We start from the raw sequence: 23,049 nt of genomic DNA, 5'->3' as shown, positions 1-23,049 counted from the left end.
CAACACAGGGTAGCCCACACCAGCCCAACACAGGGTAGCCCATACCAGCCCAACACAGGGTATCCCACACCAGCCCAACACAGGGTAGCCCACACCAGCCCAACACAGGGTAGCCCATACCAGCCCAACACAGGGTATCCCACACCAAGCCCAACACAGGGTATCCCACACCAGCACAACACAGGGTATCCCACACCAGCCCAACACAGGCTAGCCCACACCAGCCCAACACAGGCTAGCACACACCAGCCCAACACAGGCTAGCACACACCAGCCCAACACAGGCAAGCCCATACCAGCCCAACACAGGCTAGCCCACACCAGCCCAACACAGGCTAGCCCATACCAGCCCAACACAGGCTAGCCCACATCAAGTCCAACACAGGCTAGCCCACACCAGCCCAACACAGGCTAGCCCACACCAGCTCAACACAGGCTAGCCCACACCAGTCCAACACAGGCTAGCCCACACCAGTCCAACACAGGCTAGCCCACACCAAGCCCAACACAGGGTAGCCCACATCAAGTCCAACACAGGGTAGCCCACACCAGTCCAACAAAGGCTAGCCCACACCAGCCCAACAAAGGCTAGCCCACACCAGCCCAACAAAGGCTAGCCCACACCAGCCCAACACAGGCTAGCCCACACCAGCCCAACAAAGGCTAGCCCACACCAGCCCAACAAAGGCTAGCCCACACCAGCCCAACACAGGCTAGCCCACACCAGTCCAACACAAGCTAGCCCACACCAGTCCAACACAGGCTAGCCCATACCAGTCCAACACAGGCTAGCCCACACCAGTCCAACACAGGCTAGCCCACACCAGTCCAACACAAGCTAGCCCACACCAGTCCAACACAAGCTAGCCCACACCAGTCCAACACAGGCTAGCCCACACCAGTCCAACACAAGCTAGCCCACACCAGTCCAACACAGGCTAGCCCACACCAGTCCAACACAGGCTAGCCCACACCAGTCCAACACAGGCTAGCCCACACCAGTCCAACACAGGCTAGCCCACACCAGTCCAACACAAGCTAGCCCACACCAGTCCAACACAAGCTAGCCCACACCAGTCCAACACAGGCTAGCCCACACCAGTCCAACACAAGCTAGCCCACACCAGTCCAACACAGGCTAGCCCACACCAGTCCAACACAAGCTAGCCCACACTAGTCCAACACAAGCTAGCCCACACCAGTCCAACACAAGCTAGCCCACACCAGTCCAACACAGGATAGCCCACACCAGTCCAACACAAGCTAGCCCACACCAGCCCAACACAGGGTATCCCACACCAGTCCAACACAGGCTAGCCCACACCAGTCCAACACAAGCTAGCCCACACCAGTCCAACACAGGCTAGCCCACACCAGTCCAACACAGGCTAGCCCACACCAGTCCAACACAGGCTAGCCCACACCAGTCCAACACAAGCTAGCCCACACCAGTCCAACACAGGCTAGCCCACACCAGTCCAACACAAGCTAGCCCACACCAGTCCAACACAGGCTAGCCCACACCAGTCCAACACAGGCTAGCCCACACCAGTCCAACACAGGCTAGCCCACACCAGTCCAACACAGGCTAGCCCACACCAGTCCAACACAAGCTAGCCCACACCAGTCCAACACAAGCTAGCCCACACCAGTCCAACACAGGCTAGCCCACACCAGTCCAACACAAGCTAGCCCACACCAGTCCAACACAGGCTAGCCCACACCAGTCCAACACAAGCTAGCCCACACTAGTCCAACACAAGCTAGCCCACACCAGTCCAACACAAGCTAGCCCACACCAGTCCAACACAGGATAGCCCACACCAGTCCAACACAAGCTAGCCCACACCAGTCCAACACAGGCTAGCCCACACCAGTCCAACACAGGCTAGCCCACACCAGTCCAACACAGGCTAGCCCACACCAGTCCAACACAAGCTAGCCCACACCAGTCCAACACAGGCTAGCCCACACCAGTCCAACACAAGCTAGCCCACACCAGTCCAACACAGGCTAGCCCACACCAGTCCAACACAGGCTAGCCCACACCAGTCCAACACAGGCTAGCCCACACCAGTCCAACACAGGCTAGCCCACACCAGTCCAACACAAGCTAGCCCACACCAGTCCAACACAAGCTAGCCCACACCAGTCCAACACAGGCTAGCCCACACCAGTCCAACACAAGCTAGCCCACACCAGTCCAACACAGGCTAGCCCACACCAGTCCAACACAAGCTAGCCCACACTAGTCCAACACAAGCTAGCCCACACCAGTCCAACACAAGCTAGCCCACACCAGTCCAACACAGGATAGCCCACACCAGTCCAACACAAGCTAGCCCACACCAGTCCAACACAGGCTAGCCCACACCAGTCCAACACAGGCTAGCCCACACCAGTCCAACACAAGCTAGCCCACACCAGTCCAACACAGGCTAGCCCACACCAGTCCAACACAGGCTAGCCCACACCAGTCCAACACAGGCTAGCCCACACCAGTCCAACACAAGCTAGCCCACACCAGTCCAACACAGGCTAGCCCACACCAGTCCAACACAAGCTAGCCCACACCAGTCCAACACAGGCTAGCCCACACCAGTCCAACACAAGCTAGCCCACACCAGTCCAACACAGGCTAGCCCACACCAGTCCAACACAAGCTAGCCCACACCAGTCCAACACAGGCTAGCCCACACCAGTCCAACACAAGCTAGCCCACACCAGTCCAACACAGGCTAGCCCATACCAAGCCCAAAACATGTTAAGTAAAATAATGAATACAAGATAATAATTGCTGACACCATTCAAACCAATGAGGGTTCAGAACTTAAGCCAATTATCTTGGAATCATCTTTTTTTCCAGATAGAACCTTATAGTTCCGAGTTCACAAGGTATTTTTGTGAAACCATTAGTGAGAGTGTCGTTTCAGTTGAACTGTTCTGTAGTGTGACGTCAACAGAAAACAACATTGTATACTGCCAATGATGAAGTGTGTAAAAAGACTTAGATAAGTGCATGTGACATACTGTATGTCTGGTGAAAACATGTATATGATAGTAGCAACTTTGTCTTTCTGATACAATATAATGTGCAGCTGACCCAAAAGGGTGGGCTGATTTCAGGTGAAGTGAGGGCTGCCCTTGGGACTACGTGCCTTGGGGCCAATGTAGAGCCAATGCGCAAATGTGCATCGGCCCAATGTAGGCACCCTACATGGGTCCAATGTTTTAACCCACATCGTGCCAATTTGGACATGTTTGCTGGGTAGCTTGTTCCCAGATCGTTTTGAGCAGTTGTGACTGGTTCCAGATCTGTTTGTGCTGTATTGCCTGGTCCCAGTAGTGCCTGGTCCCAGATCTGTTTCTGCTGTATTGCCTGGTTCCAGATCTGTTTGTGCTGTATTGCCTGGTCCCAGTAGTGCCTGGTCCCAGATCTGTTTCTGCTGTATTGCCTGGTCCTGAATATGTTTGTGCCGTCTTTGTCACCAACCCTACAGTTGGCCAGACAACAAAAAGACAGATCTGGGACTAGCCTACCAAGAGTTATATGCACTTATGCTGTCAGTTGTAGCTTCCATCATACCACCTCTGATGAATTGTATGGATGTAAACAAGATTCCTAAATCCTAAAACTTGTCCTGTCATTAATCTGGTTGCTTTGCAGCAGGTTGGCCTGCAGGTCTGTAATACTTAATGAAGATTTGGCAGTTAAAGCTGTTTACATTTTCTAGTCTGTTTCTTCCAGGGTTCTCCCCTCATCCCATTGTGTGTGTGTGTGTGTGTGTGTGTGTGTGTGTGTGTGTGTGTGTGTGTGTGTGTGTGTGTGTGTGTGTGTGTGTGTGTGTGTGTGTGTGTGTGTGTGTGTGTGTGTGTGTGTGTGTGCGTGCGTGCGTGCGTGTTTGCGCCTGTGTCAGTCTGTCTGTCTGTCTGTCTGTCCGCCTGTCTGTCACATCCATATCCACTGTGTCACTATGCAAAATGAAAGCTGAATCTCTTTCTGGTCTCTGTCCTCTGTCCCGCTCGTGCAAAACAATATTATCTGAAGTTCGAGGACTTGAAAAGAGGATAGAGGACAAATCAAGGGCACTATGAACAATAACAGCATTCATACGCTGGCAGAAGAATGACATCGCCTGTGAGGGTGTGTGTGAGTTTCTGCATGCCTGTGTGTGTGTGTGTGTGTGTGTGTGTGTGTGTGTGTGTGTGTGTGTGTGTGTGTGTGTGTGTGTGTGTGTGTGTGTGTGTATGTGTGTGTGTGTGTGTGCGGGGGGGGGGGGGGGGGGTGTACTGTAAATCTGTGTTTTAGCTTATTCTCTACATATTAGTACCTCCAAGTGATATCAAACAGTTTTGACACTAATAGTGCTGAGTCTAAGCAGAGGAGAGGAACAGTAAGGACGTGAGTCATATGTGGACAGCACAGTAGAGTTTATTCTCAGATCGCTCAATAACAGAGACCTGTTACTGACCCCAGTGGATTTGGAAGTGGTCAGGTCAGACCCACGGTCACACGGTGCACGCACAACCACACACACACATACGCAAACACACAGGCGAGAGCAAACACAGGTGCTACGGGCACCGAGGGTCAGGTTTTTGTTTGAGACCCACAACACACACACACACACACACACACACACACACACACACACACACACGCAGCTGCACCATCTATTTACTTACACCATTCACCTTCCCTCTCTATTGTGGAAGCCACTTTCCCCCCTCAAGAACTCTTAAGTGTTGATGAAACTGCTATTTATTCTCACATTAACACGTTCAGGTGACCACTGAGGCGCAGTCAGTCTGTCTGTTTTCCTGGACTTAGTTTCTGAATCAGACCAATAGCCTGACAGGAAAAATCCCCCTGAAATTCAGCATTATCCGACTCTTAAATATAGCCAGAAACACCTTGAGGCTCATGGTTAATGAGTAATGTGGTCATGTGGTAATAAGGGGAAACAAGCAGGTACACAAACGGGCCGTATAGAGGGGCCGCTGTGTCGGGACTGACCTGGGGGTTTGGTTACACCCGGACGGGGATGGTTGAGTCAGGCTAGCCCCGGTCCTCAGCCCCCTGTCCCTGCAGTCAAGGCTGTCTGGGGCTGTGGATCTTAAAGAGGCTGTTGTTCAGTGGGAGCGGTCGCTGGGTGTTCCTGGGTGTCACCACTGACTGGACCAGGGTCATGGAAAGGTCAGCTGGGCCTGAGGGAAGCAAGATGACCAGCAGAGAGACACTGAGCAATCGCCAGGGTCATGTTCATTAGGGCACACCGTAGCAAAACATTTTGCAAAGGAAAGCGAAAATGACCATTCAGGTAGTTCCCTGTTTTAGTCCATTTCTTCCGTTGAGTGACTAATGAACACAACCCTGGACTGGATGGAGGAGATGAGGGCTCTGTTTAAATGGCTAGTGGAACCTTGTCTGTTATTCAGACAGGTTCCAACCATTCATCATACACCTTGACATGTCTGTATACCTCCTTTTGTCTCATTTATGGACTCCCTCTCCTCCTCTCCCTTTCTCCCTCCCTCTGTCTTTCTTTTTGTCCATCATCACCCCCTGTGCTCCTCCTCTCCCTTTTTCTTCTCCTCTCCCTGCTCACTCACAATCAACTGCAGTGTGAGTTCTGAAAAAGGACAGACAATAGAGATAGTTAGAGGTCTCATTTAGGAAACAACCCATTTTAGCATGGACATGGCTACTGAGGGCTTTCACCATTTTAAAGTTGGCAACAGGGTGGGGATTCTGTGGCTTGGGAGTGCTCAGCCAATGACAGAGCATTGTCTTTTTCTTCAGATTTTTTTTTACCTTTGTTTAACTAGGCAAGTCAGTTAAGGACACATTCTTATTTTCAATGACGGCCTAGGAACAGTGGATTAACTTGTTCAGGGGCAGAACAACAGATTTTTATCTTGTCAGCTTAGGGATTTGATCTTGCAACCTTTTGGTTACTAGTCCAACACTCTAACCACTTGGCTACCTAGGCCACCTGAAGTGTTTGTAAACGGCTTTAAGATATATCACCGCCATCTAGTGGCCACAATAAATAAACATCATACAAGATTCCAGCACTGCAGGTAAATCACCAATATTAGCTTTACACTTTTTTCTTACACAAAAGATGAAAATGAACGACTTCAATATAGAAATGGCTCCAATGGCACTGCCCAAAGACGCCATAATGGGACAGATAGAAAGACGAGTTGTCTAACTAAGTCTATGGGAAAGACAGATTTACAGATTCATCCCTCGTACTCACCCTTCTTTTCCTCCCATTGCTTCTCATTCTCACCATCTCCAGAACTCTCCCATGCTAATACATTATCTCTGTCTGCTTGAGTCTGCCTGTAATGAGTTTACATAAAGTTTAAATAGAATATTGAGTTATTTCCTCTTAGATGATCCAAACATGTTACGCCCAGGTACTCTATTTCTACTGGACAAAATAGCTAGGTGGAGAAACATAATGGTTGCCTATAAATGCATACTGTAAATAGGAAACTGTCGGGTCATACAAGACTCTGGCCATTTCCTGTCTGTCTGCACCCTCCTACCTGGCTACCTGCTGTTAAGACCAATCATTTGCCCCGGCGAATCCAAACTGGTCGTGTTGGTGTTATTTTTGGGCCTGCCTGCTTTATGTCAATACGGGGGCAGCGAGAGTGGGGGAAACTGTAAGCAGCATTGGACAGTTGCTGGGCAAAAATACACATAAACACAGATTTACATGCCTGGGTGTGTGCGCACACGCACACACAGCTCGTCTCCCCTTGCCCTTTGTATTCCATAGCACTGTGCTGGGTGGTCCTCTCCTCCCTCTGTTTGTCCTCTCCCTCCTCCATCCCTCTCTCTCTCAGCAACTCCCTGTACAGGGTTAAAGGGTCACTTTGTGAAACCGGGCCTGAGCTCAGATTGTAGTGCGGCAGCATGTGGAATGATGGGGAGAGTATGTGTTTGATGGTGTGTGTGTGTGTGTGTGTGTGTGTGTGTGTGTGTGTGTGTGTGTGTGTGTGTGTGTGTGTGTGTGTGTGTGTGTGTGTGTGTGTGTGTGTGTGTGTGTGTGTGACTGATATCTAAGGGAAGTGTTTGTGGGTGGGGGTGGACAAGAGAAGGGTTGTTTGTAATATCCCTATCAGTCACTGGAGAAGCAGAAAAGTTAAAGGCTCAAACGTAGAACTATGCTGCCCTCTACCGTCACACCTTGGACACACAGCTCAAGCTGCAGTATAGACGGGTGTGTTGACAACATCACAACAATGATGCACTTGTAACTGAGGCTAAAGGCCCCTAGTGTCTATTCTCACTCAAACCTGTGGTGAGTTCATTTTTTAAAATCTCTTTGATGCTGTTTTAAAAACTCAGTAGAAAACTCCAAACTGGTAACACTTGTAATGCAGCAAACCTTTTACTGTACATTAATTTAGTCTCCAGACGTCTTTCACCACACAACCATTGATCTAAAATATACGTTAGTAGGAAATACCAACACAACATAATGATACTGTATCTTCTCAATTTAGTTGTTTTAATAACCAGTTAATCGAATAGCAAAACTGCCATTTGAATGTAATATGCTACAGAGGCAGGTAGCCCAGTGGTCAGAGTGTTGGATTAGTAACCGAAAGGATTCTAGATTGAATCCCTAAACTGACAAGGTAAAAATCTGTCCTTCTGCCCCTGAACAAGGCAGTTAACCTGCTGTCATTGAAAATAAGAATGAGTTCTTAAATGACTTGCCTAATTAAATGAAGGTATAAAATTGTTTTCACATTAGGCAATACACTTGCACTACCCATCAAAATTGACTGGAATCTAATTTCCACAGGCATAATAAATATATTGTCCAGATGTAATTACGACATATAGTTGGTGTACTTTAATCCAATTTTAAAAAAAGAATGAATAAAAGAAACAATGTTTATCAGGCACTAGTTCACATCACGCCCGTCTTGTGCATTTTGCCATTGTAGTAAATGTCCTCAATGTTCATGCACCTGGGGAAAAACCTTTTGGCTGCGCGAATCTAATCCTGGCATAGGTCTGGATTAATGTTATGTTATCCTTATCCATGGCTTGAAGGAGGATGGCACAGTTATGGGGATGACAATCATGCACCTTCCACCTGTATTGTAATCATGTGATGCATTTTACAGTATTGTAGTGTACAGTTGAAGTCGGAAGTGTACATACACTTAGGTTGGAGTCATTAAAACTCATTTTTCAACCACTCCATGTCTTGCTAACAAACTATACTATTTTTCCAACAATTATTTACAGACAGATTATTTCACCTACAATTCACTGTGTCACAATTCCAGTGGGTCAAATGTTTACATACACTAAATTGACTGTGCCTTTAAACAGCTTGGAAAATTCCAGAAAATGATGTCATGGCTTTAGAAGCTTCTGTCAGGCTAATTGACATAATTTGAGTCAATTGGAGGTGTACCTGTGGATGTATTTCAAGGCCTACCTTCAAACTCAGTGCCTCTTTGCTTGACATAATGGGAAAATCAAAAGAAATCAGCCAAGATTTTATTAAAACCTTCCCCAACCAGAAACAGTGGATTGATGGCAGCATTCTGGCAAAACTGAAAGCGCAAACCACTGCTTTTAACCAGGGCAAGGCGACCGGAAACATTAAAAAATGCAAACAGTGTAGTTATTCCCTCAGCAAGGCAATCAAAATCAAAGTTTTATTGAGTTTCTATTTTCCAAACTCAAAGAATATCGATTTTACAACAGCCGCCAATTAATCAGTTACCTCTACAATCTCGTTCTGAACGTTGCATATTGATGCGAACTTAGGCTATTGACTAGAATTTAGTATAACGGGCCAACACACTATGGCGCGTGTTACCCAAAATGGGGATTTCAAAGAGAGAGAGAAAAAAGAAAGTACCCGAGAGAAATATACATTTGGGTGAATTTGTCAGCTATGCTTATTCTAACCCTAGCCTTGCCCCAAACTGCCGCTCTTATGGGTCAGAATATAATGATGTAATTACGTGGGGAAGGTGGATTCTCTGCGTGGACCGTTCAGGCTGCTTAATGACGCATTTCTCCGGCGCACCTCTCTGGTCGTCCTCACGATGTCAATGTCCTTTTGGCTTAATGGTCTGCTCCCTCACCCTTGCTCTGGAAGGGGTATTCTGAGGACAGACAACTCTGTAGCTCAGAGCTCACAGCATAGGAATGAAACCTTTTAGATACCACGATTCGATGGGGATTGGATGCTAGGTGGTCCGGCTTGAATTCATCTGCTTAGACACAGCTACTCATCCGTAGCTTGGGTAGAAAACAATTTCTTTGTCTTCAAGCTTGTGTTGCGTTTTGGGTTTGTTGACTTTTTAGACCTTGGCTGCAGCTGGGGTCACTTTGTCATAACTGTTAATTCTTCACTCACAAGTTTTATACCCTTGGATCAGAAGTGGGCGTAACCGCCTTTAGGGCAATTCTCTGGGCATACCAAGTTAAGAGCAAGGTCTAGGTTTTACATTTCATCTTTACCAAAACATTCCCTTTGATTTGGACATTTTCCACATTTTCCAACGTACAATGTATAAACATCAAACATATACTAGGAAAAAACTCTTCACGTTACAATGTTTTCGTAATAACGTAATCTATTAACCTTTAATAACAAAACAAAAATGACATACATTTTCATATTCCATATATTGTCATGACCACCATTGTGCCTGACGGAAACCATTGTTCCAAAGTCCCTTTATTTCATGTTTAACGTTGAGACTGGTTCTCCATATTGAGGGGACACAAGAATGTTGTGTGGTCTAAGATTTACTAGGGGCGTGAGGGGTCATAAAACCCCCACATCTTCAGACCCCTAGATCTCTCCTCCTCTGTTGGGGTTGAGAGATAATCTGTAGGGTGGTGGTCTCCTGTAACCTGACCTGATCAGGACAGTCATGACAAGTGGTATGAAAGGATGGTATGAGAGGATGCATTTGTTAAATACAGTACATCTCTGATCTTGTCAATATCAGATTTTGTCAAATTTACTGTGAAGTAAAATCCTTATAGTCATCATCATAATAGTACTTCAAATCAAATGCTACTTGTCACATGCTTCGTTAACAGGTGTAGACTAACAGTGAAATGCTTACTTACGGTCCATTACAATATATCATGCTTCATGTGTTTCTACTTTACAAACCTACATTCTCATTATGTAGTTCTCAAAGTCTGTAGAAGACAAACCAGTTTAAAATCTATAGGTTTACCAAACGGTTAAGTGATTATCAAGTGAGAACAGTCAGACTAAGTAATAGTAAACTGTGTTTTAATAAATTAGAAGACAATCATATCAAGAAATTTGAGCATTGCGAAGAGTAATTACCTTATGAACATGTATTATAGATTAAACTGATTAAGTTTGGCAAAAAAGTTACTACGATTTTGTGTGTTGTACTTAGTCAATTGAAAATGTGCTTAGAGTCTTAAAACAGCTTTTTAAAAATTATCTATTTAGATTTTTGTACTAAGCATTCTGAAAATGCACATACTGTACATAAACCAAAACTGTAAGTAAACAAGGTGAACCCTGATTTATTGAGAAAAAAGTAATCTTGATTTGCTATATAATAATCTGTAAAAGAGATAACTATAACCATAGAGAAAGCCTAACATTTTTAAAGAAGCATATGAAAAGTTATACTTTAAGATAAGATAAGATAAGATAGTAAGATAGTAAATGCTCCTTTAATTGTCTAGATGAAAGTGATCAAGTATGCAGGATAAGCCTGAATGTCGTTGAATACAATAAACATGGATGGCGCTGTTGGGTCGTCTGTCACGCTGTCATAGAGTTGAGTAGTTGATTTGCTTTTAGCTGGAGGCGCAATCATATCTTGTTGTCCTTCTGTGAAATCTCCGGTCAGAACATGGCACAGGTACATGTGCTTCTGCCCTTGGGAATCTGGGACTGAGTATGTGTCATCGGCAGAGTAGCTGGCTTCAACTGCAAAGTAGGTGCCGTTTCCATACACTGCCGCTGCAAAAAGTGATGACATTATTATCATAGACTTCTGCTGAGTGGTAGGAGGGGTCAGAGAACTTAGCTAGCTGGCTAACTAGTGTTTGTTATTTTAGCCTAACTTTCGTTGGTGAGTCTTACAGATGTAGTTGCTACGTTAGTGGCAAAACCAAAATGAGTACACTTTCCTAATACTCATACCTGTTGATCATTTGATCTGATTTTGTAATACCCATATAAAAACGGAGGTTTTTGGCACTACTTTATAACTCTGGTGTTTGTCATTTTGTACATCTTACCATTTTTCCCAGCGTAGCTCCGATTGAACCCGTTTGCGTTAATTGTATCTATGATTAGGGGGCAAGTTCCATGGAACAGCCTCTTCTCATTGTTCTGGTGACAGTTCTTGGAATCCATTTCTTGTTTCTTGATCTGTAGATTCCTCCACAGGCTTGGGTTCTGGATCCTCTCAATCTGAAGGAAGGGGGAAAACCACACATTCATATGCAAAAAGACTGTCAATACAGCTAGATGTCCTACTCTAATATGACCGGTTTTCAAAACCCAGATTAAGCCTAGATCTGGATTAAAAAGCACAACTCATTCCATTAAGAACATGGCCAATTGATTACATTATAACAACTGTAACCATTCCATTTGGCAGGCCCAGCAAGAATGTGTATGTAACCAGGGGTGGAATTGAAAGGGAGTGTGTGATTCTTGGTGATATAACAATGGAGAGATCTGAGTGTTGTGTCTTTTTTAATTGCACCTCTTCATTTAACTTGTATTGAAATACATTTAGCAGCAGAGATAGATACCTTTAGAACGCTGTTTTGGCAAGTGGCCTGAAACAGGCCTAGGACCTCATCATGCTCAGAGGTTCCTGGCTGGATGGGGAAGGACTGGCATAAATAGTTGTCTGGCATGGTATCCCAATACTGAGGAAGACTGTCATGAGCTGGAGAATACGGTTGAATAACGAAGGTCAGACAAACACACAGGCTTTACATTGTTGTAAATTCTTGTTAGTACTATAATGGGAATACAACAGTGGGAATGCTATCCTCATGTGTATGAATGGCTTACTCCCAACCAAGAGGACCATAGATAATGAGCAAGCAATATCAAAATAAAAGTTATTGGAATTCACATGCATCAATATCAATCTTAGCCAATCATAAACTCCCAAGAGAACGCTTTAGAGAATGTGAATGTGGTGCATTGATTTCTTGAAAATTGTTGTTCAAGTTTACATGGAAGGCCAAAAGGATAGGTACCTGCTTTGTCAATGCGTCTGATATCGAGGCTGTTGCCATGGTTATCTGTCGCAGGCCCATTTGGCAGGGTGACCTTGTACATCCGACCTTGGATAGTGACCTCCACATGCTGCTTCTTGGTCTCATTTGCCTGCTCCAGACGGAAGTTATGGATGAGGTCAAAGCTTTGGTACTGCCCTCCCTGCTGCTGGTACTGCCATTCCACCACGGTGCTGGCTAGCTCAGCACTCCTACTGAGTTCCTCTTCACTACGGATCCTTTGGAGCATCTTCTGGATTTCATTAGTAACTTTGAGCACGTCTTTGGTGATGCCCTCTATAGTCAGCTTGTCTTGAGATGACTCCTGTTCCACTCTCACTCCCATGGTGTTGATCATGTTACTAATGCGCTGGCGGTCAGAAGTCGTTAAGTTGATGATGGCATCGTCAGTGATGATGGAGCTGTCTTGTTCCTTCAAGATCAGGTCCTTGACCCACTGCTTGGCTTCATCTACTTTAGCCTGAGAATCCCCACAGATGTGGAAGCAAGCCGGATCCACTTCTTTATCCATGAAGACAAATCTCTCAGGCTTTTGTGGCTTATTACCTTTACTCCTAATGAAAATTGCTGTAAGAATATGAACAGATTGTAATAAGTCCCAGTTAATGCAGCTGTTTATCTAAAACTTTCTGTAAAAAAATTCTGTAAACAAAAAAAATTAACAAATTGACATTGAAAGTGTTTCAGTTATCATGTAATAACGAAGACACCTAGCGAATTTAAACATGTTATATACTATATATACTCAAGTTAATAAAGGCATCCCATACATTTTATTCTGGTGCCAATGTTTTCAAAGGCTTTAAACAGACTGCCTTCATCTTGAAGGTCAGTGACCGCCTCCTGTGCATCAGTGTCCTCCTCTTCCTGAACATCTGTGTTTTCCTTCTTCAGCATACTGTTGTAAAATTCAGTCAGCATGGCAGTCTGAAAGATGACAATCCGGACCAGCCTCAAGGTGCTCACTGACTTCTTGGCCACCACTTCCACTAGCGCATCGAACATGGCGTCTGCCACCTGGCTCACCTGTACATTGCCTTGGCCTTAAAAAAAGTATATTTGAATTGGAATTCAAATGGAAATTGTGACTGTTTGAATTAGAATTGGGATTCAATATAACACGACTTTATAATTGTTCATACATGCTTAGAACAAAAATAATAATATTAGGCTTTAAGTCAAGTGTTATTCTGTCTAACAAATGCACTATCAATGTTATTTGATATTTCTCCTATACTCTGTATACGGTCAGTCGTGTTCTCTGGTTGTGTGACTCACCTGTGCCGAGAGCAGGAAATGAGATGGATGTGAAGTCTTTCCTTGCGCACATTTTAAGTGCATCCTTGACACACTCCTGGATGTTCTGAGGGTCACTGATGCCAACCAGGTGAAGGATCTTCTTACTCTGCAGGTTGCCTGGCTCAGTCAAAATCATATCTTTTATAGGTTGGGCTGCTGGAAATAAAGTTGATGGGTTATTTATTTACACATACTTCATACTGCACGCAGAGACAAAGACTTCACCTTGCTCTCGGTAAGTAGAAAAACAGCCTAACTGCGAGAATCTTGCACTATCCCTTAATTGCATATTTAGATATACTTATGTGTATGTAATTTAAGAAAAATAAGGATATGTTTTGAATTTCATAAGGGGACAAGCATTTCCCAGACCAGCATACCGGCAGTGCAAATTAATTTCTAAAATTGGAAGTATACCATAACCCAATGGGTGTAGACAAAGGAGAGCTCTCCTGGAGGTGCCAAAACATTCAACGGCCCTTTTCTCAAAAGTGAGTTTACAAGTTTATCAACATTCAAAGCAGAATTACTTTCCCATTGTTCCTCAAAAATGCAGTGTATGATATAACATTTTGTAGTTTTGAGTCTCCACTTTTTTACCAATGTAAAAAAAACTATTAAAAATTTTGCTACACAAGACCGATTTGAGCCGGTCAGTCACAATTTTGCAACAGGGTCACATTCATATGCAGAGATTCAGGGATAGAAGTTCTTAAACTAAATAAAGTGACAGCATTATAACTGGTTTTACTGAGTTGTTGACATTCTGCCTCAACAGTTGGACCAGCCGCATCCAGAATGGCTTTCGACACCCCTGGAGAAGAATAAGAGAAGAATGTTTTTAAAAGTACACACCTCTGCATGTATCGGTCTTGACTGCATACATGACGTATCTTTCCTAGCTAAGGGATGCTACACTACATTTTGCTACAATGACCAAATACACTGTGTATGCAGTGCCAATTATTTGGAAAATCACATTATTATTAAGATAGGGTTATTCAAGCTTGTCTTTTGGAGTCACATATCTTGGTGTCTTCTCCTCTTGACCATCCAGGTTGTTATTGGAAAAAAACATTTTGGTCCCACTTTTTTTTGAATGTTTTTTTTGAATGATCCCCTATAGATAGTTTTACCATCACCAAACAATCAACTGCAACTCTGCAGATATGCAACAACTTAGGGTTAAGGTTAGTTGATAGTCAGTTAAACAGTTTGTTGAGAGTCAGTTGAACAGTTTGCTGATTTGAACTTAAACCATCTCTAGGCTAATGTCCAAAAAAAGTGTGAGAGACTTCATTCTCAATTACTAACACGGCTCATTAAGATAAACTACATTGTTGCACATTACAGCCTACTGGGCACAGAAGTTAAGTCAACGTCTATTCCATGTTGGTTGTAATTTAATGGACGTAGAAACAACGTTGATTCAACCAGTGTGAGCCCAGTGGGAGGTGACACAAATAATGACTTGCTGAATCCCACGCATACTAAATCCCCCAATAAAACCTACTGATAAAACCAATAAAACTGCTGTTGTTGTTGAACGTTTAACCTAAAACATGGAACCTCAGGTGAGACAGAGGTAAGGTTGGATGTACCTGTCTTAAGGTTGAAGGTCTTATTGGTGGAGTTGACGATGACATCAGTAGTCTCTTTGGTTATGTCTCCTGTGACGACCTGTATAACCACCCCTCCCATCTTTGTCTCATGCATCCCTGAGCTTGATGTGACCTTAGAGAAAAGACCTACCAGTAGGAAATAAGTGGTGTACAAGCTGATAAATAATAGCAGATAAATCATCTTAGACAGAAAAGAACAAGCTCCTCCTGATAAAAATCAAGGAGGAGAAAGTTGGCATTGTGTCAGACAGTGAAATACCTTGGTGTTTATATCGAAAGTCAACTGAATTATTGGAATTTAAACATTAAGAAGCTTTCAGCTCTGTAGACACTTCTACAACTCTGAGAAAAGATGCGTGCACACAAACCAAACTCATTGACTGGGATAACCCATTTCAAATGACCAGCTGCATGGTCATCTCCTAAACTGAGGGTAAGCTAAGATTGCTCCGTACCATCACGCTCAAATTGGTAAATTACAAGGTTTGAATGCTAAGAGCTGCAAATCCTCCCTTGTTATGAGGATTATATGAGCTGCACCTTTACCTTGTTGAGTGGATGCTGAGCCCTTTGAAATTGCAGACTGGGTCATGAACCTTTTGTTAAATTCGTCAGTGAAAGCCTGACAGGGAAACAGAGAACGTTTAAAAATACTAATTCAATGCAATACCGTTTGACCAATTCAACTGCATTCACATATGACTTATTTGATTACCACCTGGTTATCAAACGCACTCTAAACGTGATTTGTGTATATTTCAAGTCACTCAGTTTGGCCTTATACCTTGAAAGTCGAAACATCACTTGGGTGGAGGATGAACACCACCTCCTTCAAATGCTTGGGGTTCATCTTACTGCTGAATTTGAGGACTTTATCCAGCATCAGAGAGGCCACCAGGTCTCTGGGGAAGCCCAGGTTTCCTGTGCCGATGGCGGGGAAGGCCACTGACATTAGTTGCTGCTGCTCCGCCAGAACCAAGCACTTCTTTACGATCTCACTCAATGTCTGCAAGATGTCAGGTAAACATGTTTTTCATAAAGGAATTGCTGCAAAGTTGTTTAAATCTTTGTAATTTCATTGAGCATGTTTGTATAGTATTGTGTGTTTACATTGTATTGGCATGGTATGTGAAATACAAATATTCATTTTAGTTCTCAGTTGAGGAACAACACATGGTTTTCCAGTAAATGTTTCAGTAAAGGTAGACAGAGTTAGACAGCATTCTACCTTCTGTGTTGCTCCTTGTCCATTACTCCATCTAGGAGCAATTGTATGAAAGACCAGCTTGCTTTTGAGGTTGCAGCCTTTGGTGATAATGACTTCCCCAACCTTGCCAGCAGTGGCATGTTGGTTTATCAGTTCCTGAAGTTCGGGGCCAGCAGCATTAAGGAGTGCAGTGGAGACTGCTCCACTATCCAGTATCAGGTCATTACCGACTGTATTCACAACAACCTCAGTCTGTAACAGATACAGTGCATTTGGAAAGTATTCAGACACCTTGACTTTTTCAACAATTCATTACGTTACAGCCTTATTCTAAAATGTAACAAATTAACATTTTCCCTCATCAATCTACAAACAATACCTCATAATGACAAAGAGAAAAACAGCTTTTTAGAAATGTTTGCACATTTATTAAAAATAAAAAACAGAAATACCTTATTTACATAAGTATTCAGACCCTTCGCTTTGAGATTTTACATTGAGCACAGGTGCATTTTGTTTCCATTGATCAGCGTTGAGATGCTTCTACAATTTGATTGGAGTGCAGCTGTGGTAAATTCAATTGAATAGGAAAGGCACTCACTTGCCTATATAAGGTCCCAAAGTTGACAGTGCATGTCAGAGCAAATACCAAGCCATGAGTTCGAAGGAATTGTCCGTAGAGCTCCGAGACAGGATTGTGTCGAGGTACAGATCTGGGGAAGGGTACCGACAAATGTCTGCAACATTGAAGGTCCCCAAGAACACAGTGGCCTCCATCATTCTTAAATTAATGAAGTTGGGAACCACCAAGACTCTTCTTAGAGCTGGCCGCCCCCGGCAAACTGAGCAATCTGGGGAGATTGGGGAGATGGTCTCTCTGGACAGAGCTCCAGAGTTCCTCTGTGGGGATGGGAGAATCTTCCAGAAGGACAACCATCTCTGCAGCACTCCACCAATCAGGCCTTTATAGTCGACTGGCCAGACGGAAGCCACTCCTCAGTAAAAGGCACATGACAGCCCGCTTGGAGTTTTCCAAAAGGCACCTAAAGGACTCTGACCATGAGAAACAAGACTATCTGGTCTCATGAAACCATAATTGAACTATTTGGCCTGAATGCCAAGTGTCACATCTTGAAGAAACCTGGCACCATCCCTACGGTGAAGCATGGTGGTGGCAGCATCATGCTGTGGGGATGTTTCTCAGCGGCAGGGACTGGGAGACTAGTCAGGATCGAGGGAAAGATGAACGGAGCAAAGTACAGAGAGATCCTTGATGAAAACCTGATCCAGAGCGCTCAAGAACTCTGGGGCTGGGGCCAAGGTTCACCTTCCAACAGGAACGACCCTAAGCACACAGCCAAGACTTCGCAGGAGTGGCTTTGGGTGTCACGTTCTGACCTCTATTTCCGTTGTTTTTGTATTTATTTAGTATGGTCAGGGCGTGAGTTGGGTGGGTAGTCTATGTTTGTTTTTCTATGTTTTGGGGCAGTTCTATGTTTTCGGCCTAGTATGGTTCTCAATCAGAGGCAGGTGTCATTAGTTGTCTCTGATTGAGAATCATACTTAGGTAGCCTGGGTTTCACTGTGTGTTTGTGGGTGATTGTTCCTGTCTTTGTGTAGTGTTCACCAGATAGGCTGTATTAGGTTTCACGTTCCGTTTGTTGTTTTCGTATTCATTTAGTTATTTCATGTATCGTCATTATTGATTAAAGAACATGAGTAATCACCACGCTGCATTTTGGTCCGACTCTCCTTCTCATAAAGAAAACCGTTACAGAATCACCCACCACCAACGGACCAAGCAGCGTGTCAACAGGCAGCAGCAGCAGCGTAAAGAGGAATGGACATGGGAGGACGTTTTGGATGGCAAGGGCTGTTACACTTGGGAGGAGATACTGGCTGGAAGAGATCGCCTCCCATGGGAACAGGTGGAGGCACTTAGGAGAGCAGAGGCAGCCGGAGAGAGGAGCCGGCGATATGAGGGAACACGGCTGGCAAGGAAGCCCGAGAGGCAGCCCCAAAAATTTCTTGGGGGGGGGCTAACAGGGAGTATGGCTACGCCAGGTAGGAGACCTGGGCAGACTCCCTGTGCTTACCGGGGGGCTAGAGAGACCGGACAGGCACCATGTTATGCAGTGGTGCGCACGGTGTCTCCAGTGCGGGTGCATAGCCCGGTGCGGTATATTCCAGCTCCGCGTGTCGGCCGGGCTAGATTGAGCGTCGAGCCTAATGCCATGAAGCCGGCTCTACGCAGCTGGTCCCCAGTGCGTCTCCTTGGGCCGGTTTACATGGCACCAGCCTTGCGCTCGGTTTCTCCGGTTCGCCTGCATAGTCCAGTGCGGGCTATTCCACCTCGCCGCACTGGCAGGGCGACCGTGAGCATTCAACCAGGTAAGGTTGGGCAGGCTCGGTGCTCAAGAGCTCCAGTGCGCCTGCACGGTCCGGTTTTTCCAGTACCACCTCCACACCCCAGCCCTCCGGTAGCAGCTCCCCGCACCAGGCTTCCTGTGCGTGTCCTCGGCCCAGTACCACCAGTGCCAGCACCACGCATCAGGCCTACAGTGCGCCTCGCCTGTCCGGCGCCGCTGCCGGAGCCTCCCGCCTGTCCGGCGCCTCTGCCGGAGCCTCCCGCCTGTCCGGCGCCTCTGCCGGAGCCTCCCGCCTGTCCGGCGCCTCTGCCGGAGCCTCCCGCCTGTCCGGCGCCTCTGCCGGAGCCTCCCGCCTGTCCGGCGCCTCTGCCGGAGCCTCCCGCCTGTCCGGCGCCGCTGCCGGAGCCTCCCGCCTGTCCGGCGCCGCTGCCGGAGCCTCCCGCCTGCCCGGCGCCACTGCCGGAGCCTCCCGCCTGTCCGGCGCCTCTGCCGGAGCCTCCCGCCTGTCCGGCGCCTCTGCCGGAGCCTCCCGCCTGTCCGGCGCCTCTGCCGGAGCCTCCCGCCTGTCCGGCGCCGCTGCCGGAGCCTCCCGCCTGTCCGGCGCCGCTGCCGGAGCCTCCCGCCTGTCCGGCGCCGCTGCCGGAGCCTCCCGCCTGTCCGGCGCCTCTGCCGGAGCCTCCCGCCTGTCCGGCGCCTCTGCCGGAGCCTCCCGCCTGTCCGGCGCCGCTGCCGGAGCCTCCCGCCTGTCCGGCGCCGCTGCCGGAGCCTCCCGCCTGTCCGGCGCCGCTGCCGGAGCCTCTCGCCTGCCCGGCGCCTCTGCCGGAGCCCCTCTGCCCCGAGCAGCTGCCCCTCTTTCCCGAGCAGCTGCCCCTCTGTCCCGAGCAGCTGCCCCTCTGTCCCGAGCAGCTGCCCCTCTGTCCCGAGCAGCTGCCCCTCTGTCCCGAGCAGCTGTCCCTCTGTCCCGAGCAGCTGCCCCTCTGTCCCAAGCAGCCCCTCTGTCCAGTGGGGTCATTGAGAGGGGTGGGCAGGGTGAGTAAGCCACGGAGGCGGACAATAAGGCGGACTAGGACAATGGCGAAGTGGGGTCCGCGTCCCGCGCCAGAGCCGCCACCGCGGACAGACGCCCACCCAGACCCTCCCCTATAGGTCAAGGTTTTGCGGCCGGAGTCCGCACCTCTGGGGGGGGGTACTGTCACGTTCTGACCTCTATTTCCGTTGTTTTTGTATTTATTTAGTATGGTCAGGGCGTGAGTTGGGTGGGTAGTCTATGTTTGTTTTTCTATGTTTTGGGGCAGTTCTATGTTTTCGGCCTAGTATGGTTCTCAATCAGAGGCAGGTGTCATTAGTTGTCTCTGATTGAGAATCATACTTAGGTAGCCTGGGTTTCACTGTGTGTTTGTGGGTGATTGTTCCTGTCTTTGTGTAGTGTTCACCAGATAGGCTGTATTAGGTTTCACGTTCCGTTTGTTGTTTTCGTATTCATTTAGTTATTTCATGTATCGTCATTATTGATTAAAGAACATGAGTAATCACCACGCTGCATTTCGGTCCTCTCTTTCAACAAACGAAGAACGCCGTTACATTGGGACACGTCTCTGAATGTCCTTGAGTGGCCCAGCCAGAGCCTGTACCGATCGGACATCTCTGAGACCTTAAAATAGCTGTGCAGCATCACTCCCCATCCAACCTGACAGAGCTTGAGAGGATCTGCAGAGAAGAAATGGGAGAAACTCCCCAAATACAGGCGTGCCAAGCTTGTAGCGTCATACCCAAAAATCGCTGCCAAATGTGCTTCAACAAAGTACTGAGTAAAGGGTCTGAATACTTATGTAAATGTGATATATTTATATATTTATTTAGACATTTGAAAAAAATTCTAAAAACCTGTTTTGTTTTGTCATTATGGGATATTGTGTATAGATTGATGAGGGAAACAAATATTTAATCAATTTTAGAATAGCTTGTAACAACAAAATGTGGAAAAAGTCAAGGGTTCTGAATACATGTATGATACCTAAGGTAAACTATACCAGACTATTCAAAATAATTATCTGATTTGATTTTAGTAAGACTGACATTTATAAGAGAGCAAAGACATAATGATAACATTTTACCAAAGCATCTTGGATGTTTCCTTTCATCAGTGTGATGGTCAGCCCCTCTTTGGTCTGCGCTCTCTCTGACCCATTTGTGCTCTGCTCCCATCTATAATGCTGGGTCTCTGTGGATATGGCCAGATGCTGTTGCAGATTATTTCCCCCATGGTTCCCAAACTCTTTCGGCACCATTTCCTCCATAGCCTGGACTGTCTTGTCATTGCTCACCAGATGCATCTCATCCACCAGCTGGACTACACAAGCTGTCTTCATTTTAACGGCTTCAACATACATGGCCTCCTCGTCCTGGAAGAACTTCTTTGCTCCAGGTTCGGGGACTTGTAAAGTATCAAAGTATGTTGATGATACCAGGTCTTTAAATAAGGTCAAGCAGTCAGAGACATGAACCCTGATGCCACTAAGGCAAATGGCCTCATCCTTGAAAGAAACCTTTACTCCACCTTTGACTATATCGGACCAAGCACTCTTTTTTTCTTGGATGAATTTGACAATGGCGTTTGACTTAATCTGAAGAATTTCATCAACTGGAGCATTTTGAAATAAGAAGCCACCAAGTTCCTTTTGCACTGAATTGACAATGTCCATATTGCCAGCCACTACCACTTTTATATTTGGATGGACACCAGACGTCTTCACCATGAAAGTCCTAGACAAAATGTTGTATGTTTTTTCCAAACGGGAGGTAAGGTCCTTCCACCCTGACATCTCCAGGACATTGGAGTCTTCAACATCTATGTACTTGGAAACCAAACATTTTTCAAGTTGGCGTTTTGCTTCACTCAAGGCCAGGTCTGAGACAGCCAGGAGCTCCAAGCCATTTCTATCTATTTCTAGTGCTGCATTAACACTCTGTGACGTGAAAAGAGAGTTGCTAAGCTTTTCTTGGTCTTCCTCCTGCAGAAACTCAAGGACATAGTTGCTCACTTCCACCTTCTTCCGTTTCAGTGCCGACACCCCATCTATAATCTTCCTATTAGCACCCCACACCTCTTGCATTAAGCCTGTTAAGATCACATTCTGGCTCTCACGGTTGTATGCCATCTTCAGTTCTGGGTATTCACCTGCAATCTTGCCTTGCAGACCATCTTGAGAAATGACATGGTAGATAGATGGAGCTAGGTGGAGCTCCTCTGTCTTGCTAGTCTTCTCCCTCTCAATTATTTTGGCAATCTTGTCCATGATTTCCTTTAGTGACTGACTGAGCCTATCCACTTCATCTACCAAGCCCACCACTATGAGTGCACCTTTGGCCTTATCAGGGACTACAACCACTGCCTCACCAGACATTGCCTTGCAGATCTCCTGTTCAGACTCCTCCCATGCACAGTCCTGTACATTCAGCTCCAATGATTTGAATTTAGACAAGGCTTGAGTGAAGGTAGTCTTGACAGTGTCCTTCCACTGGTGGACATGCTTGGCTTTGACATCTTTCTGTTTGAGTAGAGATGGTAGGGGCCTTAACAGGACAGTATGGTGTTGCAGGTCTACTTTGCAGAAGTTTTCGGACATAATCTTGTTGATGGTTGCAGTAGCTTCTTGCTTGTCACAAAGGTATCTCCAAATGGCCTGGTCGATGTTCTCAGTGAAGGCAGCTGGGAGTTTCAATGTGGGTTGATCTTTGTCATACAGGGCCGTTCCCAGAGATTCATAAAATGGGAAAGCTTTGATAGGCTGCTTCTCATCGTGGTGCTTTTTTGTGACTCTGTGAACAGCTAATTACACAGAAACATCTATCAATATATCATCCCGCATTATGGAAAACTCTGTCACAACATAGAGAATAAGAATGACCATTTACCGTGTGGATCTTGGAAAGTGATGACAGCGGATTGGTCCTCTTCACACATTTCAATGTCGACAACTTCACCTTCTTTTTCATAGTAGAGATGGAGATGGTCTGAACTGTAATTTGGAGGTATGTTTTCAACTTTCACTTTTGCTGTGATTTCCAGGAGTTTTACTGATAATTCTTTCTGCTTGAATATCTTGTGGCTGATACAGTTTGAGATAAAGTACTCAGTATCTGCCAAATAAGAAAAGGGTAGATTATACGCTTAAGATATTGCTTAGGTTTCAATGACTGAACAAAGATGTGACAATAACAGTGACACTA

At 46.0% G+C, this 23,049-nt stretch overlaps 1 protein-coding gene across 7 annotated transcripts in view; it reads right to left on the bottom strand.

The window, feature by feature from the left end:
• Positions 1–9,887: 9,887 nt before the first annotated feature.
• Positions 9,888–23,049, bottom strand: part of LOC110513298 (protein mono-ADP-ribosyltransferase PARP14) — a 36,060-nt gene continuing 22,898 nt past the window's right edge. For 3 of the 7 annotated variants that reach the window (XM_036939071.1, XM_036939067.1, XM_036939070.1), the window contains 13 exons: positions 22,735–22,959; positions 20,934–22,648; positions 16,472–16,702; positions 16,028–16,249; positions 15,790–15,865; positions 15,223–15,369; positions 14,364–14,435; positions 13,601–13,774; positions 13,093–13,365; positions 12,284–12,889; positions 11,825–11,964; positions 11,303–11,477; positions 9,888–11,021 (listed from right to left, as the gene is read on the bottom strand). In XM_036939071.1, coding sequence (XP_036794966.1) covers positions 10,738–11,021; positions 11,303–11,477; positions 11,825–11,964; positions 12,284–12,889; positions 13,093–13,365; positions 13,601–13,774; positions 14,364–14,435; positions 15,223–15,369; positions 15,790–15,865; positions 16,028–16,249; positions 16,472–16,702; positions 20,934–22,648; positions 22,735–22,959 — 4,340 coding nt within the window. In that variant the 3' untranslated portion in view covers positions 9,888–10,737. Of the gene's footprint in view, positions 11,022–11,302; positions 11,478–11,824; positions 11,965–12,283; positions 12,890–13,092; positions 13,366–13,600; positions 13,778–14,363; positions 14,436–15,222; positions 15,370–15,789; positions 15,866–16,027; positions 16,250–16,471; positions 16,703–20,933; positions 22,649–22,734; positions 22,960–23,049 lie in introns of all 7 variants that reach the window. The other 4 variants (XM_036939068.1, XM_036939069.1, XM_036939072.1 and 1 more) reach the window with 4 other exon arrangements.

The sequence above is a fragment of the Oncorhynchus mykiss genome, chromosome 12 (assembly GCF_013265735.2).
Source record: "Oncorhynchus mykiss isolate Arlee chromosome 12, USDA_OmykA_1.1, whole genome shotgun sequence".
Taxonomy (NCBI): Eukaryota; Metazoa; Chordata; class Actinopteri; order Salmoniformes; family Salmonidae; genus Oncorhynchus; species Oncorhynchus mykiss.
Note: the sequence above shows the minus strand (reverse complement) of the source record. Positions and strands in the feature narration are given on the sequence as shown.